The sequence below is a fragment of the Balaenoptera physalus genome (genome assembly GCF_965194825.1).
Source record: "Balaenoptera physalus genome assembly, chromosome: 3".
Lineage (NCBI taxonomy): Eukaryota > Metazoa > Chordata > Mammalia > Artiodactyla > Balaenopteridae > Balaenoptera > Balaenoptera physalus.
In genome coordinates this window covers 145,215,906-145,235,850 of record NC_138890.1, presented here as the reverse complement: position 1 = coordinate 145,235,850, position 19,945 = coordinate 145,215,906, and the positions used below count along the sequence as shown (strand labels likewise).

The window sequence follows — 19,945 nt, the reverse complement described above, 5'->3', positions numbered from 1 at the left end:
AGAAATAGGAGAAATTCTCATCCCTCAATATCTAGGCTGACCCGCTTGAAATCAGTAGAACTGTAGTCCATTGAGACCATATCACCTTTTTTCCAATTGTCAGACCTTAGGAAAACTACCCTGGTGCATAAAATACATTGAGGTGGTATCCTAGGTCATAAGTAGTGTGCACATCCGTTCATAACCTGGCTTAGTACATACCTGAATTGTTCTTTCCTTTTTTCTCCACACTCACCTCAGTTTCTGCCCCTAACATCTAGGAGACAGTAGTTAGTTCAGGGGCAGCCAGCATTATGTGGGACAATTAAGCCAAATTATTCATTCATTCAACAGATGATTTTTGAAAGCAGATCAAGTACCAGACACAGTTCTAGGTAAAGGGTCAACAACTTTTCCGGTAAAGGGCAGAGAGTAAATATTTTAGGCATTGTAGGCCAGACAGTCTCCAATCTATATTCTGTATTCTTTGTCTGTTTTTAAAAACTCTTTAAAAATCTTAAAACGAGTCTTAGCTTAAGGGTCATATAAAAACAAGCTTCCGAGGCTGGATTTGTCCTGCTGGCGGTGGTTTGCTGATCCCTGTTTTAGGGGCTGACGTCCCTTTGGGTCTCAGAAGATGAGGACAAGGGGCATCTGAAGGGCAGGTGTGAATAATTGTTGGGAGTGAGAGGCAGGAAAACATCCCTCCTGCCCTAACCCAAGCCCCGTAGCAATTGCAGAGGTAGGGCTCTTACCTGCTAGATACACTGCATGTTCAAGTTTATTTTCTTCTTTAGATATTTTTGCAAAATGTACGATTAATTAAATCTGAAGCATTGCCCTCTTTGTATGTACAGAAGAGGTTGAAAGCGGAAGAGTTAATGGCACAGAGGATGGATTTTCTGTGTCTTGGAAACCCCAATCCGGAGATGCCACAGGCTACGTTGTGGAGTGGTGTGATGGTCCCCAGGACCTGCCCTGTGTTCTCCAGTGGAAAAACCTAGGCCCCAATACCACAAGCACAGTCATTAGCTCGGGTAAGAAGAACCTTCTGTATTACCATGCGGCTCCATTCACCTGGCAGCAACTTCAACAGGGATTTCTGGATCATCTCAGATACTTTGTGCTCAACTGATAACTACAAATCCAGTGTGGGTCTTGGAGTTCAAATTTTGCAGTGATGTGGTCTAAGTTTTGACCTTTATATCTACTTTTACAGAGACTATCTGGACCGAAGGCTGGAATAGGTGTTCATGAGGTTCATGAATTTGTTCAGCAGTGAGTCAGCAGTCTCAAATGAATGGCAGAGGGACAGTATAACAGTTGTCCTGAGAGCTTTTACAAAAGCAAAGAAGTGTGTGGATTTGGGAGACATAGGAGTAGAGTTGATGGGAGTCGATTATCAACTCCTTCAGTTTCAATGGAACATATAGAACTTGGCCTCTTTCCTCCCACACTGGATTTGTCATTTCGAGATTACTAGTGTAGCAGTTAAAGGAGCCTAGGTTTGTGGCTTGATTTGGGGGGGTTGGTGGCGCCATCTGCTGGGCTCAAGATAAAGATGTGGGAATTGTCCGGGTCCAGAGGGTGATTGATTGATGGGACTCCAGGAGGGCATTCAGTGGCTGGTGGGGAGTGAGGAGGCGAGTCTTCCCTTGGCTTGAGCAGTGTCAGTGGCACGGTTCAGAGGTGTGGGGTGAGGGGAAAGTGAGGTACTGGAAGCAAATCTTCCAGACGCTTGCCCTTCGTGGGCAGAGAGAAGGCCAGTCGCTGGCAGGGGATTTGGAGTCAAAGGAGAGTTTTACATGGTTTTCTGTGTCTGGTTGAATTCTGCGCCCAGTTGCATGCACGTGGATAAGGGCATGTTTGCGAGCTCTTGATCAAGATGATGATGTAGAGGACAGTCGCCCAGACTTCGTCGGAAATGCTGGAGGATTCAGGGGAAGGAAGGAAGATGGTGGAGATGAAGGGCAGAAACCCCGAGGAGGAAATTCTTAAGGGGGCACAAATTCATTTTTCATTCTTCTTCTTTTCAGAAGTAAAGAGAATGGCATCCTGTGTTATTGAAAATCTGTTGACTTTTCTTCTCTAGGTGCTTTTAGACCAGGGGTTCGATACAACTTCAGAATTTATGAAATTTCTGCCAAAAGGATGGCTCATTTATTAGAGAAAAAAGCAGGATACTTGGAGGAACTGGGTAAGTTTAAAGCATTTAATGTGTCCATTGTTCAGAACAATCCAGAAACTCTTCACTTTGGGCTTAGGAAGATTACAGCACCTTTCCTAATTTTCAGTGTCCTGTTTATTCTGGCAGTGGGGTTTTTTAAAAAGTTATTTTTTAATCATACAAATATAAAACATTTTCATTAAAGACAATTCATAAGATATTATGCAAAAGAAGACAAAATCATTGCTAATTTTACCACCCAAGGGCAAATATCGAGTTAATATTTTATGTGTATCCTTTCTCAGTACAGATATACACTTTTAAATAAAAATGGGATCTTTTTTATTACTACTCTATGCAGTTTTGTAAAGTGCTTTTTGACTCATGTCACTAAGTAATATTTAACTGTATCATTTTTTAGTACTGCAAAGTGCCTCATGGTTTGCATATGTCAAATCACCTGTCGTTGGACTTTTAGGATGATTACAAAAATATTTCTCAATTAAGAACTATAAAATTCACCTTCAGTTATCTTGCAGTCTCAAATACTCAATCTCTCTCTCCTTTCTTGGCCACATCTCTTATGCCCTGTCTGACTCACCATCATTTTAGCTGAATCTTTGTCCATTGCTCTGATAATGGTTTTTCAACAAAGTCCTGGAAGTAGAATACTCGAGCCAAAAGGTTTGAACTTCTTAAATACAATTTTACAATTTTTAAGACTTTTGGTAGATATTGTAAAATCGCTGCCCCCCCAGAAATTGTACCATGATCCCACCAGCAGTGTGGGGGAGTTTTGATCCTCCCATGTGGTTGCTAATTCACCTTCTCGGCATCCAGGGTCTCACACCCACTGGAAGCTGGGCAGCTGTGTCCTTGATTGCCTCTCACCAATCAGACCAGCTCTTGGGGTTCTCCGTTGGGTGGGAGCTGCCCCAGACAGGCAGGAGGGGTGTGTTGTGTGTTTTGGTGGACATAGGCCAGGTGTGCACCAGCATATGTGCTGAAACAGGCTCTCAGGGAAGCCTCAGAATAAATGCTTTCCGATTCTCCCTGTGACACTTGGACAATTGTGCATTGCTTCCACCTGGGAACTAGAGTTCTTCAAAGTTGCCCATACCTCTTCAAACATAACCCTTCCTCCTCCTCCCTTCCTCCCTACTTCAGTTCATCCTCCCAAACACTGTTGAGAATTCAGACTCAGAATGAAGTCTAGGAAAGCCTTTCTTTTTTGCTGTGTGACCTTGCCAAGATACTGAATCTCTCTGGGCATCCATTTCTACATCTGAGAGAGGTAAGGCTTGAACAAGATGATTGCTCAACTCCTTCCCAGCTCTCACGAACTAAGTCAGGGCGTACATCCTCTAGAGAAAAAGATGAGACTCCTTCACTTGGCACACGCGCCTACAGAGTGGGCCGTGGTTCTGCTTTCAATTTACACCAGTGCGCTGAGACTCTTTCCAAATCGTAAATCTTACATTATCCCAACTTCCTTTCCTAGCTCCTTCAGACAACCCTCAAGTGGTCATGAGTAACTTGACCTCCCACTCCTTCACTCTGAGTTGGAAGGATTATTCCACTGAATCCCAACCTGGCTTTATACAAGGATACCATGTCTACCTGAAACCCAAGGCGGGGGAGCAGTGCCCCCCGGCATTTGAAAAGACAGTTCTTCCAGGTGACATTTTTTTTTTTTTTTTGTATGTTTACCGTTTCAAGGTCTCATTATTTGAAATCATTGGAAAGGCTGCCGGCTGTCTCTGACTGTGGCCAGGCTGAATTCTGTGCTCACTTGCTTTTATGACGGAATGGTGTTCTTAAACAAATTAGTAGGGTGGACAAGACGATGGGGGCCAGGATTTTAACTTACTTAAAAACAGTGTGGCCCAGTATTTTTAGAAGCACCTGAAATACCCTCAGCTCCTTAAGAAAACCTACCACTTAGGAAACGTTCTTGCTAACCTCATTTTCTTTTTTTCTTTGACTTCATTAAAGTTTATTAAAATGTATATCTAAGTAGCTCTGGCAGGCTCTTACTCTCTCTCTGGCAGGTTTGAGTGCTTCCCCTGGATCAGGAACATCCCTTGTTTAGTGGGGTGCTTGCTTTGCTTGCCATCTCCCGAATATTTTACCAGTGTCCCCAGTGTGATGAAATTATGATTTCATTTTTGGTTGGTTTAGAAATGTTGGCAGTGCCAAGTCAACAAGAGTATTAGTGCCCCACTGTCTCACAAGATCTTTATCACGCTCTTAATAGTTTTTTCTTCCTGAAAAAAAAAATTTTTTTTTTAAAACCCCACAGAGGATTCACTATGTTGCAAACACACAATTGACAACCCGGAACAAAAGACATTTGTTGTGGAAAACCTACAGCCGGAATCCATCTATGAGTTTTTCGTCACTCCTTACACAAGTGTTGGCGAGGGTCCCCTGGATGCCTTCACAAAGATCACAACTCCGGATGAATACTGTGAGTTTTTCCAAATCAAAACTCTTAGCAGTTCCTGGGAAACTGACAAATGACACACACATGGCCATGGGTTTTGTCTAGATCGGGAATTTTTAAACCTTTCTTCTCTTTCTTTCTGTGTCTGTCTCTTTCTTTCTCTAGATGAAACTCACCAAAAAAAAAAAAAAAAAAAAGAAGGAAATGTTACACAGAATCCCACTACATAAAATAGATAAGAGTGAAGCTAATCCAACTGATCTATGACCTGGAACCTTCCTCTTGCCTCTCTCTGGCCCCTGAGGCACTTCTCTGGAACTCAGTCCCAGGATAGTTAGAAAATCACTGATGGCGTATTTTAGTGTTGACTTGGGAAGAGCCTTATGAGTTCTGTCTGGAGAGGGGCGGGGATGTTTTTCTCAGCAGAACTGCTCTCTGCAGCCAGCCTTCTGGCTGGTTTCTCTCAGTGGCAAATTACCGGTTTCCTGACCTTGCCTCTCTGGGGGTACTAGAAGGTGCGGTGGGGCGAGCAGTGTTGGTTCACGAACCCGGTGTTTGCAGATTTGATGGAGAAAGGGTGAGATAAAGAGAGCCATCCTTTCAAAATGCATTTGGCTTGAAAGATGGAGAAAGAAGAGGAAGGGAGAAGAATGGCAGGTTACTGGTAAATAAGATTCTGCCGGTAAATCCTGCCCTCCAACAAAGAGGAAGGTGGTGGGAGAAAACAGATACTGACGGAGGAAGCGGGGAAAGTAGGTAGCAGATAGGGCATCATAGGAGGTCCATGCTGGAAAGGACCTCTCAAGATACTCCTCCATGAAAAACAAATAGGCTAAAATATCTGCCTGAGTTGCCAAGTGGCGGAAGGTGGGACTCTGGGGATGGGGTGGGCTCGTCAGGTAGAACCACTGGCCTTGGCTGCCTGACTGGTGATGAGGATGCCCGTGACCACAGTGGCAGGTTGGGGCTGAAACATGGCCCCAGGTCTCTAAGCCAAAGGCCAGAACTCTCATAGTCAGGTTAAGATTTCAGTCAACAACTCACATTACTTGAGCATGCTTGCCATTTTAGAGTTAATTTTAAATTTATTTTCAGGCTATTTTTCTTCCAGCTTCAGTATTTACTTGGCTGGTAGAGGTGTGTGTATGAGTATGTGTAAGACACACACACACACACACACACACACACATAATACATATGATTATCTTTATCTCAAGTATATTTTCTAGATTTCATTTATTTCCCTTACTCATGAGAAACCTCCTTAGCCTTGGCTGTGACTCGATTATATTGATTATTATGAAAAAGTAAACTAAATTGCTGCATAATTGCAGCAGTGAGAATGACAGTCCACAGTTACAAAAATAGTATGGACGACTCACAAATGCAATGGTGAGTGACAGAAGCTGGGCCCCGCTGTTGCTGCACAATTCCACGCGTAGAGTATAGACAGAGGCAAATGCTGTTTATGTGGCTGAAAGGCAGGATAGGGGTTACCCTGGGAGGGGAAGATGCCTGGATGGGGACACTGGGGGACTCTCGGGGGAGCTGGTAATGTTCTTTTTCTTGATCTGGGTACTGGTTACGTGGGTATGTTCAGTTTGTGAAAACTCATTGAGCTGTACACTTAGGAGCACTTTTCTGTATGCACATATTCTACTTCAACAGAAAGTTTAGCAAAGCCTGTCTGAAGTTTGGAAACTACTATGGGTAGCTCCCCAGGCTTCTTCTCAGATACATTACAAATTCGTAATTTAACCAAATTTTAAAACCAATTGTAGTCATAACAAGCACTGCTCTTGAGAGCAAGGTGTTCTTTTTTTTTAAAAAAAAAAAACATATGTGTACTGATTTATTTACTTTTATTTATTTATTTTTGACTGTGTTAGGTCTTCGTTGCTGCATGCAGGCTTTCTCTAGTTGTGGCGAGTGGGGGGCTACTCTTCACTGCAGTGCACGGGCTTCTCTTTGCAGTCGCTTCTCTCGTTGCGGAACACGGGCTCTAGGTGCACAGGCTTCGGTAGTTGTGGCACGTGGGCTCAGTAGTTGTGGCACACGGGCTCTAGAGTGCAGGCTCAGTAGCTGTGGCTCACGGGCTTAGTTGCTCCACGGCATGTGGGATCTTCCCAGACTCGAATCCATGTCCCCTGCATTGGCAGGTGGATTCTTAACCACTGTGCCACCAGGGAGGTCTGAGAGCAAGGTGTTCTTTAGTGGTGTCAGGAGGAGTTTCTTTCGCCTTACCTGGTGTCAGGGATAATTTTAGGCCAGTTGTCGAGGTGCTTTCTCTGCCACCCTCTTACCTTCCCACGTCCTTTTCTCCAGAGCCCTGTGCTTCCTCAGAGCCCTGGGTTGGGCCTGCCCTCCCTGACAAAACTTCAGCGTTATCCACCAGCACCACAAGTCAGGCCCCATTCCTGCAGGACGGCTGGCGAGGGGGATGAGGAGGGCAGGGAGGCAAAGGGATTGAACAGAAATATATGTACATGTGAATGACTGTCAGCCTCCAAAGCCCTTCGTGCGATTTGCTTTTAAAAAAGAGGATGTTTACCAACCCAGCTGAACTATTCTTCGGTGGATTTGCAAGCAGTGAGACCAGGAAGATGGGCATTTATGAAAATGAAGTACAGGTTGACATATCTGAGAAATAAAAATAGAATAATTATCCCAGGTGATGACTTAGGTAATTTTCTCAGAGCCTAACTAGAAGGGGTGCATTCGTCAATTTTTGACATGTAATAAAATACCTCAAAATCTCAATGGCATACAAAACCAAATCTCTCTTTTGATGCTTCTGGCTTGGCTGATGTAGGCTGGGCCAGGTGGGACTCCAAGCTTCAGGTAGGTTTGTTCCTTCACCCTGAGGCTTAGGCTGAAGGGACAGTGGCTCTGAGGGACCAACTCTTCTCAGAGTGGGTCACAGGAACACAAGAGAGCAAGCCAACTACAAGCACACTGAACGCAGCTACCAACCAGCATGACCACTACTCACCTCCCATTGGCCAAACCAAGTCACGTGGCTGAGCCCCCAAGTCAAGGGTGTGGAGTATAATTCTCATACAGGGAGGGAGTAATGATCCAGTCTGTCAGGAGAGGTAATGAGTTTGAGTCACGAGTGTTGAGGGCACATGGTTCCCTGTGTTGGCTGGTTGGTCTCACTGCCCTGCCCCCCAGCAGTCAGACAGAACTCACATTGAATCTTGCACAAATAGAGTTTTGAGGAATAAAAGACATGTAAAACTTATTTTTATTCCTTTGAGGGAAAAGCAGTCATTAAAAATATCCCTTTCTTTTTCCTCTCCAGCCCATATACTGATACGCATCATCCTGCCCATGATTTTCTGCGTTTTGATCGTCATGATAATTTGCTACTTAAAAAGTCAGTGGTAAGTGTGCGGGGAAGGTTTTATCCAAGAAGGAGTCAAAGAAAAATCTAGAAAGGAGATAGAAGTCACACCTGATAATATGAGGAAAAGTGCTGAAAAGGAAAGAACAAAGGAGGATTTGGTGGAAATATGATAAGTTTTAAACAATCTTGTTTATCAATAGATAAGCAATAAATCAATACATAAGGAAACCAGACTTCCCTGATGGCGCAGTGGTTAAGAATCCACCTGCCAATGCAGGGGACGCGGGTTCGAGCCCTGGTCCGGGAAGATCCCACATGCCGTGGAGCAACTAAGCCCACATGCCACAACTACTGAGCCTGCGCTCTAGAGCCCGTGAGCCACAACTACTGAGCCTGCGTGCCACAACTACTGAAGCCTGCACGCCCTAGAGCCCACGTGCCGCAACTACTGAAGCCCTTGCACTCTAGGGCCCGCGTACCACAACTACTGAGCCTGCGTGCCACAACTGCTGAAGCCCGTGCACCTAGAGCCCGTGCTCTGCAACAAGAGATGACACTACAATGAGAAGCCCACGCGCCTCAACTAGAGATAGCCCGCGCAGAGCAACGAAGACCCAACGCAGCCAAAAAAAATAATAATAAGGAAACCAACTGTTTTAAAATGTTGCAAAATTTGTTCAATAGCAATAGCTAATATTTATATTTCACTTACCATGTACTTGGAAGTGTTCTAAGTGCTTTACATGTAGCAATTCATTTAATGCTTCCAATACCACCATCACCACCGTAATGATCTCCATTGAACCAGTAAGGAAATTAAAGCATAGAAGGGTTAAAAAGCTTGCTTAAGGTTACAGTGTTAATGAGTGATTGATAGAGCACGGATTAGAGCCCAGGAATCTGACTCCAGGGTTCTCACTCTTAACCATTCCACTATATTGCAAAATTCAGTCTAATTTTCACTGTTTTTCTAGGCTGAAGGAGAAGTGTTATCCTGACATTCCAGACCCTTACAAGAGCAGTGTCCTGTCATTAATAAAATCCAAGGTAAATGCTGGGAAATTGTATGGATACTCATATACTTGTTAAAGACCAACCCAGGGCTGGGGCTATAATAATCATACACTCCTAGACCTTCTCAGGAAGATGTCACAAAGCAAAAGCCTCTTCTGCTCCCATAGCCATGAAAGGGTTGAACGCAGCTTTGATTTCTTCTGTCAGGGGATATCTTTTGGTTTTCAACATCACCTCCAGTTAACTTGTGACCAGGATAAAACAAAAAAAACCCTGAAGCTCTAAGTGCGTTTCACATACTTTATATACTGTGATACACACACACACATTATCTTTGCACATTTTCTGTTTCTGTTCCAGGAGAATCCTCATCTAACAATAATGAATGTCAATGACTGTGTTCCAGATGCTATTGAAGTTATAAACAAGCCGGAAGGGAGTAAGATACAGTTCTTAGGCACTAGGAAGTCACTCACAGAAACTGAATTTACTAAGCCTGCCTACATTTACCTCCTTCCGACAGAGAAGAACTGCTCTGGCCCTGGACCTTGCATCTGTTTTGAGAACTTCACCTATAATCAGGCAGCTTCTGACTTTGCTTCTTGTGGACATTTCCCAGTAACCCCTCAAGCCCCACCACATCAGCTGGGACCATTGACTTCACCTGAAAATTTACTAAAGGCACTGGAACAAAACTACATGAATTCCCTGGGAGAAATCCCAGCCGGAGAAGCTAATTTGAATTATGTGTCCCAGTTGGCTTCACCCACCTCTGGAGACAAGGACAGCCTGCCAACAAACCCACCAGAGCCAGCACTCTGTTCAGAGTATAAAATGCAAATGGCCATACCCCTGGGTCTTGCCTCCGCTCCCCCAAGCGAGAATAGCAGCCTCTCCTCCACTACCCTTTTAGGTCAAGGTGAACACTACCGCTAAGCAGTGTACCCATTTCATATCCTTATGCTACACAGACCCTAGGAGAAGCATAGCCGGCACCATTCCGTCACCAGATACCTCGGGCTTAATCCCAGTGAGCTATCATCACCATTGTCAGGTCTGATTTATACAATCTTGCTAGGTTTTGAAGGTCAGAAGCTATGAAACTTAACATTCATCCTTGGAGCAGGCTCACTGTAGAAATGGCAGGATCGTGGGAACAGGCTTACCTTGCTGCTGCGTGTTCCACGTTCACCTTTATAACAGCAGACTTGGCACTTGACGTAGGGATAGACCCCATCCACTCAGTACTGGACAGGTCCTTGAAGTTCAGTTTTTAGTGAGAAAGTATTTCCATTAAGTTTTACCCCACATTTAATATCTTGAAGAGTAAAGGAACTAGATTTCAGGCTTTAATAAAGGCTACAGAAGATCCGTTACTGGAGCATAAATTGTCAATGTTAATTTATTCTGGGTGTGTTTAATGAAGAAGTCACAGATATTTGAGACCAAAACAGATTTTAGACTTGCCTTGAAGTGATGATAATTTGTAGTTCATTGATGATGTAGTAAAATGAACTCTTCCTATTAGACCTTATCTAATAGGTAAGACATGCGAATGAATCGATGAGATCCCCACAATTGTCCGTTTAGTTTACCACGGTTAAAGAGTGGGACTGGCATGGAACCCCTGCCTCAGTGTCAAGATTATAGCACTCCTACTTAGTAGGCATGTCTTCTACCAACCACAATTTTTGATGACTACCTCAGAACAGATAAAAGGAAAATGTCATTAATTCCATTCACATTTATGGTTCCTCTTTTTTTCAAGAACTCTGATATATAAATGACCTATTTTCAGTAAGCATCTTTTGGACTCTGCAGTAGGTTGTCTGGGTCAAGATAATGCCTTCAGTGTCTCCTTATATTTCTATTATGCTAATATAAAAAAGTGAAACCTCATTGTTGAACATCATTTAGATATAACTGCAAAAGGCTAAATGGAGTGGGAACTCCTGTAGTGGCTCAGCAGCAGCTTTGTCTCTTTGAACCAATATATGCAAAGCATATACCTGGTACATAGCAGGTGTTCAATCATGCTAGAGTTCCTTTCTCTTCTCTCTGCCCGACAACCCTTAATGTTTACTTAGCACACTTCTAAACAAGCACAATTAGGGGCTCCTTTTTCTTTGTTGGGGTGGAGATGACGCTGCCTGTGCTTCTGGTACCGAATGCCCTGCGCTGTGCCATTCCACACTGTGAAGAATGAGAGAGAAGGAGCCACAGCTGAAAGGAAGATGGCTGTCAACTGACCTAAATACACACAAACCCGGACGTCTGTTCAGGCTTTTCAACTTTTTCCTTCCATATAACTAAGCCTTTGGCTGAATAATGGGCTATGTACACCTAACATAGTACAAACGAGTATCTTGATTAAGAGTTTTGAGAAGACTCTGGGGCCAGTATTGTTATCACTTAGCCTCTTTGAGTTTGTCATGATGCAATTATAAAAGTACATAGAAACATCAATGACAGTGATGATTGATTTGTAAATAGTATCTTTCATAAAGATTTTCTTTAAAAAAAATAATCCACAAAACCTTGAAGTCATTTTTGTTGCAATAAACTTTAATTAAAATATTTCACCATTGCATTATTTTGTTTTCTCTACCTCAATGAAATGAAAATCTTAACAATTATTATAGCCGATAAATAAGCTTACTAGAAATGTAAATTCCTAGGTACCAGTGCAAATCTCATAACCAGAATCTCTGTGGTCCAAGGCCTGGAATCCACATATTTCATAAGTTACCAGGCATTCAGATGCACACTCGACTTTGAGAATCATTGGTCTAAGTCAAATGAAGATGTCTTTCTGAAATATAACAACATACCAACAGGAAATGCTGGGCTATATAACTTTGTCCTTACAGTATCACTATGACTATAGTTTTGGCTGTAAACATTCCTCTCCCATCTTCGTAAATAACCAAATAACTTAGTATTTGAAATCTATATGCCATTTAACAGCATCATTTTAAGAAGTGTTATTCAGAAACTTTGAAATTTGTATTCATGTGTCAGAATTATTACGATAAAAAAAACCCCAACTCATGGAGAATTTCAAATATATACAAACGGAGAAGAGTTTAACAAACCCTTAGGTCCTATCATCAATCCAAACAGCCACTAAACCATGTTTGTTTTAGTCCATCTATACTCTTATTCAGTCTCCCTCCTGATATGATTTTGAAGCAAATCATGATTTCATCTGTAAATATTTCTCTAAATAGGCTTTACTTTTTCTAATATAGCCATAATACCTTTTAAAAAATCATACCTATCAAAAAATCAAACAACCCAATCAACAAATGGGTAGAAGATCTAAATAGACATTTCTTCAAAGAAGACATACAGATGGCCAAAAAGCACGTGAAAAGATGCTCAACATTGCTAATTATCAGAGAAATGCAAATCAAAACTACAATGAGGTATCACCTCACACAGGTCAGAATGGCCATCATCAAAAAGTCTACAAACAATAAATGCTGGAGAGGGTGTGGAGAAAAGGGAACCCTCCTACACTATTGGTGGGAGTGTATATTGGTACAACCACTATGAAGAACAGAATGGAGCTTCCTTAAAAAACTATAAATAGAACTACCATATGACCCAGCAATCCCAATCTACTGGGCATATAGCCTGAGAAAACCATAATTCAAAAAGATACATGCACCCCCAATGTTCATTGCAGCACTATTTACAATAGCCAAGACATGGAAGCAACCTAAATGTCCATCAACAAAGGAATGGATAAAGAAGATGTAGTACATATATACAATGGACTGTTAGCCATAAAAAAGAACGAAATAATGCCATTTGTAGCAACATGGATGGATCTAGAGGTTATCATACTAAGTGAAGTAAGTCAGAGAAAGACAAACATGATATCACTTATATGTGGAATCTAAAAAAAGCTGATATAAATGAATTTATTTACAAAACAGAAACAGGCTCACAGACTTCAAAAACTTACGGTAACCAAAGGGGAAAGGTGGTGGGGTGGGAGAGATAAATTAGAAGGCTGGGATTAACATATACGCACTACTATATTATAAAATAATCAACAAGGACCTACTGTATAGCACAGAGAACTCTATACTCAATATTCTGTAATAACCTACATGGGAAAAGAATCTGAAAAAGAATGGATATATGTATACGTATAACTGAATCACTTTGCTGTACACGTGCAACTAACACAACATTGTAAATCAACTATACTCTAATATAAAATAAAAAATTAAAAGAATTAAAATTTAAAAAAATCACATCTAAAACCTAGTTAGTAATATTCCTTAGCAATATCAGGATATTTTGATGGTGGGAAGAAGTGGCAACTGACCTAAAAATAATGCCTCGGCCTGGTGACTAGTCCTCAGCTGCAGGCAGATAGGTTGGGAGCAGGGACCTAGTCACACAGCAGAGCTATGGACCTGCTGAAAGTGCCTGCTGACATTCCAACGCCTGACTCATACTAATTCTAGTGAAACTGATTCTCCACTGGAATATGATTTATTAAGAAAATCAGGTTGAATTAGACAACATGAAATATTTCTTCTAAGAGCTCTGCGGAAAGATTAGCTGACTTTCATCTCAAAAAAATTACAAAACATACTAAACATTTTGCATAAAGTAGGACTTTGAAAATCTTTGAAGAGGTACTTCCCTGGTGGTCCAGTGGTTAAGACTCTGCAATTCTACTGCAGGGGGCACGGGTTCAATCTCTGGTCGGGGAACTAGGATCCAGGATGCCACAAGGTGCGGCCAAAAAAAAAAAAATTAAAACCTTCGAAGAGATACAACAGAAGATTAAAAGCCTTCAAAAGTAGCAGTTAAAATAATACAATGACTAAATATATTCAATTTAAAGGACTAAGCAAATGTAGTTGTCTTTGTCCTCTAAGCATTAAAGAAAATAAGTTTTAGTACATTTTGGTTTTTTTGAAATCAATATAAAATTAGTTGCTACGGTTTGAATGCTGCCCCCCCCCCACCAAATTCCTATGTTGAAATCCTAACACCCAAAGATGATGGTATTAGTAGATGGGGCCTTTGGGAGGGGATTAGGTCAGGAGGCTAGAGCTCTCATGAATGGGATTAATGCTCTTAATAAGAGACACTACAGTTTCCTAGTCCCTTCTGCCATGTGAGGACACAAGACCCAAGAAGTCCGGGACCTGAAAGAGGGCCCTCACCCAAACATGTTGCACACTCCGATTTCAGACTTTCAGCCAACAAAAGTGTGAGAAATAAATTTGTTGTTTATAAACTGCCCAGTCTGTGGTATTTTGTTACAGCAGCCCGAATGGATTAGGACAGCACTTTATTTTTTTTTTAATTTTTTTAAACTTTTTGTTTTGTATTGGAGGATAGCCAATTAACAATGTTGTGATAGTTTCAGGTGCACAGCAAAGCGACTCAGCCGTACATATACATGTATCCATTCTCCCCCAAACTTCCCTCCCATCCAGGCTGCCAGGTGACACTGAACAGAGTTCCCTGTGCTATACAGTATGTCCCTGTTGGTTATTTTAAATATAGCAGTGTGTACATGTCGATCCCAAACTTCCTAACTATCCCTCCTTCCACACCCTTCCCCCCTGGTAACCATAAGTTAGTTCTCTAATCTGTGAGTCTGTTTCTGTTTTGTAAATAAGTTCATTTGTATCATTTCTTTTTAGATTCCGCACATAACGGATATCATAGGATATTCTTCTTTCTCTAGGACAGTACTTTATATACCAAAGAGTTTTAAAAAATGAAACAAACTGAAGTTCAGCTATATCGTCACAGTTTTCAAAGGTGAGCTGTGTGATGATGATTAAGTGTGCTTTTTAGTTTAGTTGGGGGCCAACTATGTTTTTGTTGAAAAACAATAGTAGAAGGCAATATGAAAATGATACACGTGCTTAAAAACCAAACTATCCAAAACAAATCTATTTCTGAATACATTTTACCACATTTAATCAACTGTAACAGACCCTAGCTTTGACATTGAATTTTATTCTACAGGCTTGATAATTCCCCTTGTGGTATTTTCTTTTGCCACTAGGTGGCTGTAGGTTAGCTTACCTGATCCAGGCCAGTTTCTGTGTGAGAAATCAAATAGCTTATACAGAAAAGTTACCATCATACCATCATTGCTCATTTTGTATATTAATCACTAAAAAAATCAGAATTGTTCTATAGATCAATCCACTTTTTCAAACCCTTTACAATAAACTGCGGTTAAAAAATAAAAACTGTAAAGATATTTGATTAGATTATGAAGTGTTTAGAAAGTATAAATTGCTATTTTAAAACATTTGGAACAAGCTGCTATGTGTTACTGAACCAGATTCTTATCTATGGTACCTAAAAGTCACTTTTACCAGCCTCAGTGGTACATAAATCAACACTGATGGTTTTAAAATTTCAAATAGAATGACACAAGTTTAAGAATTTTTAAGTACATTTTATTAAGAATGTATCCCTTTGATAAGATTATGCTTCAGGAGGCTTTTAATGCCCTTGACATAAAACTGTACACATTATACAAAAACAAGAAAACCACAAAAAAAAAAAAATCAAGGTGAGCAAAACCATTAGAGGACAAACCTTATTTAAATTATACACAACTCAATGAAATATTCTTACGGAAAATATATAAATACTTTTTCTTTCTATGTTACAGTTATACAATATAAATCAGATTTCAATGTCTGTTCAGTGACCTACAAACACCAGAACCTCCAAATATGTAGCAGCGTATTACTAAATAAAAAAGAAAATTTTGTGGTTAGGGAGCATTAAGTCTGAGATTTTTTTCACAATCCCTTACCACTTTTCAAAACTAATTTACACCATTTGTTTTACAATGCAGCTTTAGGGTTTCTGACAGGCCAATAATGGAACATTTTTCAACTATTATCTATGAAAGTTTTAACCCCCCCCTCCTTTGCCCCAAGACTTTGCATTTTGTGCTAAATCAACCTATTTAGTGGCAAAATTACAAGATATACTTTTTTGGCATAAATTATATTTTTCAAATTAAATATTTTATAAAGAAGGTCAAACAAAATGTGCAATTTATGCATGCTGTGGCATAGCTATCCACCTATATTACAAAAATACTCTAAAGGGGAGAAAATCCACATTCTGTGTGAGTCATAAAACACTACTATGAATGAAAACTGCCCTGGGAACCTAAAACTAAAAGAAAAAACAAATGCTCCTAGAAAGAGTCTCACATATTTCAATATTGTCTGATAAGCATTGCTATTAATTTTACCAGTATGCTTTTATAATCAAACTCTCACTGTAGTGATACTCTTGAAATGAAGCTGGTAATAATGTATTCCCTGAATGGGGAGACAAGGGAGACCTTTCCCAACTTACATTTTGGAAAATGTGAAATGTTGTTTTATTCCAACAGCTCTTCTCATAAAACTCTCTCAATTAATTGTTTCTTTTTTCCCATGTTCAGTGGATTGTGAATTTGAGACCAAACTGGAAGCATAGGACAAAAGGGGAAAAACCTTACTTCCAAAGGACCTTTCCCAAGGTAGTTTACAAAGCTCCTCTCACACAAAATTAGCACCTCACTCTTACCATGCAAAAGTAACTGCAGTTATAATTTGGATGACAATTTGATTGCTTTTTATTGCTTAATGATCTGTGCTTTAATGTGGGAATAAAAGGCATCCTCTGAATGGAATGAAAAAAAAATTTGTATCAATAGCAGGAGACAAATCTAAATAAGCATTCCCACCTCACTGCTGAACACTCCGCCATTGTAATATGCCCAGAAAAACTCAGCTTTAATTACCTCAAGCTCTGGATAAAAGAGCTCAAAACTATTAAAGCCACCCCATTTCAAAAGGACTTATACACCTGATGTTAGAGTAACTACCATAATAAAGTATATACCTTCAAAGAACCTCTTTCAAAGTCAATGTCTTACAGAATGCCCTTATGCTACCAATCTTCATTAGAAAATTTTTTATTAGGGAGAAAAGACTTTTTCCCCCCTCAAATCTATCTAAGCATAAATAGGAAGTAAAAGTATAAGAAATTTTAGACCATATTTAATTACAAATACTAATTTCTAATTTCCTTATTTATCAGTATTTACTTATTAGTGTGTGAAGCTGAGATCTGTTCTTGAAAAAAATTTCAATTAGAAATGACAATTCACTTTACAATTAGAAATTCACAGTTTACAACCAGCACAACTGCCCAAATTCCTCCAAATTATTCAATAATTAATTACCAGTAGTACAAATTTATATGGACTAAGATTAATTCTAAAATCTTGAAAAACTACAGTATTGACATTATTTTGTTATTTTATAGTCTGGTAATATCTATTACATATAGGTGCTTTTCTCAGTTATTTCTATTACCACTGACAACATTCCTAACCTTTTCTGCTATAACTTAATATCATAAACACTTGTAAATCACTTGGCACCGCATGTGAGCATTTTTCATCATAGAAGTCTACTTTTATACAAATAAGTACTTAAAGGAAACATATTAGACCTGTCAGTGAAACATGGATAAACCAAATAGCACTATACATTTAAGTATAGACATCTTTTTTTCTTAGATTACTGAGAACCACAAAGCTCTGTCTCCCCAAACTAAGTGCTATAGGCAAATATTATGATATATACACACGTCTTTCAAAGCAATAATCCAAAAAACTGTTCGGGCTAATAGTAACAAAGACTTCATTTCAGGATGGATGAGTGAGGTGGGGTCCAGGGATGGGGATGTGTGTGTGTGTGTGTGTGTGTAACAAAAAAGAATTTACTGTTAACTTTTGAGGGATTAAACCACAGATTTTATATTAACTGAGGTAGTGTTTAAAATGAATGTCTAAAATATGTTAATCCCATTATTAATAGATTACTACATCACCTCCTTTGGAGTTTTTAATCACTATTTGGTCTAGTATCTCTGACATTTGGTTCTCTGGAAGGTAGTTTAATCATCCAAGACCAAAGACCAAGGTGACAGGCAACGTTCTTAGAAGTACTGTTGACATTTAAATAAACACTTGGGTTCAGTGATAAATTAAAGTTAAAAAAAAAAAAGCATTTCTTTTATCTTCAATTGGATTTTATGAAAGAAAATCTGAAGAACCACTTTTTAACATAAGCAGAAGCTTACAGCCCTTATCTGCTTTGTTATAATGTAAGTTGCTACACAGTGCACATAAGAACAATTCACTGAAGTGCAGTCAAAGAGGTGTTATGAAGTGAGATGAAATGCTTCATCCCAATTGGAACTTTCAGTGCCAGTAAATTAAAAAAAAAAAAAAAGTCTCTGTGAGTTACGTTTTCTAGTTCACAGGGTTCTTTACAGAGATCTCAAAGAACAACCCCATTATAAAAAGGATCTGTAATATGGGAAGATATTAATCCATGTACTATGACTGTGTCAGAGCTGATGCATAACTGTAAAAATGGTCTAAACAAATGAATTTAAAAAGGGTCCTAATCAGTCCAGCTGGATTTTTTTTTCTATTTATATATAGACCTCAAAAAAGATAATCCTTTCATTTACAAGCATTCTAATGAGGATGGCCATGCTTTTTTATATACAAATTTGCATATATGTTTAATTCCTGTAAAGATTTCCAAATATTTTTAGACATACACAAATTAAACACACAAATAAACAAAACCTTGCCCTCATCAACTTAACTTTGCAAATGTGATAAAGGCAATTACTGTACTCATAAACTCACCTATCACTGCATTTAGTTTGTGCAAAACAAGAACACTGATATAAAAATTAAATTACTGCTGCTTTAAAATTTGGTACTTAAGGCTTTTCACTACAATTTTTAATCGTAATAGTAAGTTTCATTAATGATTTTTTAAAAGGAACTATGGCTTTTCTTTTCCCATGGAATGTATAAATTGTAGGCAAACTTATCTTTTCCTCAAGAGATGCAAGATTTTATTTAATGCTTTCTTTTGCTTTAGGTCTCAATTAATAGTGCTTGTTCAAGTTACGGTTTAAAATGGTGATATGGGAAGCTGATGAAAATGGAAGTCCACTGAAAATATATGCATCCTATAATGGAAAATACTTTGAATTATAAAATAATTTTCTGATTTTAATCAGGAACTGTAGTGAAAAACCTTAATTAGTTCAAATAGTCTATGATAACACATTGCAACAAAACTGAAGAGATGGAAAACAAATAAGAAACTTTATGTAAGTCTAGTAACATAAAAATAATTTATAAGTCCTGGTTGTTGAGGCTCTTCTTTCGCTGTGAGGTTACAAACCTCTGAAGTAGTGTTATAAACATGAAGAAAAAAGTGGAAGGGCCAAAGATCCCCCTCTAATACCAGCAGTTACAGTACACCCCATTGTGCTAATAGGATGCAGCCTCAGAGACACTGATTCCTAGTTTCCACAAATTAGTTAACAAACAAGGCATCTTTATATTTACCCTAAAAAAAGAATTCAGAAATAAGGGTGTGAAGGGTGCTTCTGCATATCTTATTATTGTTCCACTGTTATTATGCTCTTAAAATGAAAAAATAGAAAACCTATGTAGGTATTCAGTGCTTGGCTCTTGCATACAATGGTAACTAAAACTCTTAAAACTGTGGTAATGAACAGTGAACCCCCAAAAGGGCTCAACGGGGGAGAGAGGAAGTTGTTTCGGTTAGGGAAGTCTGCAGTTCCAACTGCTCATGTACCAATAATTGCTGGAACAGTGTATAGAAGATACTCCTATCTTTGCTGCCCAGTCAATCGGCATTTTCTGAGGCTTTTAGAAGTCCACAAATATGAATATATATAGTATACATCTATATACATCATAAATATGAGGTCAGGATTCAACAGATGTATCAACTATAGGTTGCTTTGGTGGTGTTGCCAAGACAGCCTCTGCTTCTTCATGCATCTAGAAAAGAAGTGGTAAATTATTAATGACTTTCTAGTGTATCAACAGATATAATCTCTTTTAACTTAATTCAAA

At 39.4% G+C, this 19,945-nt stretch overlaps 2 protein-coding genes across 16 annotated transcripts in view; one reads left to right on the top strand and one right to left on the bottom strand.

The window, feature by feature from the left end:
• Window positions 1-11,535, top strand: part of OSMR (oncostatin M receptor) — a 53,158-nt gene extending 41,623 nt beyond the window's left edge. For 5 of the 9 annotated variants that reach the window (XM_082453714.1, XM_082453712.1, XM_082453716.1 and 2 more), the window contains 7 exons: window positions 837-1,016; window positions 2,072-2,176; window positions 3,648-3,824; window positions 4,449-4,616; window positions 7,897-7,978; window positions 8,916-8,988; window positions 9,316-11,535. In XM_082453714.1, coding sequence (XP_082309840.1) covers window positions 837-1,016; window positions 2,072-2,176; window positions 3,648-3,824; window positions 4,449-4,616; window positions 7,897-7,978; window positions 8,916-8,988; window positions 9,316-9,891 — 1,361 coding nt within the window. In that variant the 3' untranslated portion in view covers window positions 9,892-11,535. The other 4 variants (XM_082453717.1, XR_014261511.1, XM_082453718.1 and 1 more) reach the window with 4 other exon arrangements.
• A 3,853-nt stretch (window positions 11,536-15,388) lies between these two features.
• RICTOR (RPTOR independent companion of MTOR complex 2) overlaps window positions 15,389-19,945 on the bottom strand; it is a 118,877-nt gene continuing 114,320 nt past the window's right edge. For all 7 annotated transcript variants that reach the window (XM_082453674.1, XM_082453673.1, XM_082453676.1 and 4 more), the window contains one exon: window positions 15,389-19,870. In XM_082453674.1, coding sequence (XP_082309800.1) covers window positions 19,819-19,870 — 52 coding nt within the window. In that variant the 3' untranslated portion in view covers window positions 15,389-19,818. The remainder of the gene's footprint in view (window positions 19,871-19,945) is intronic.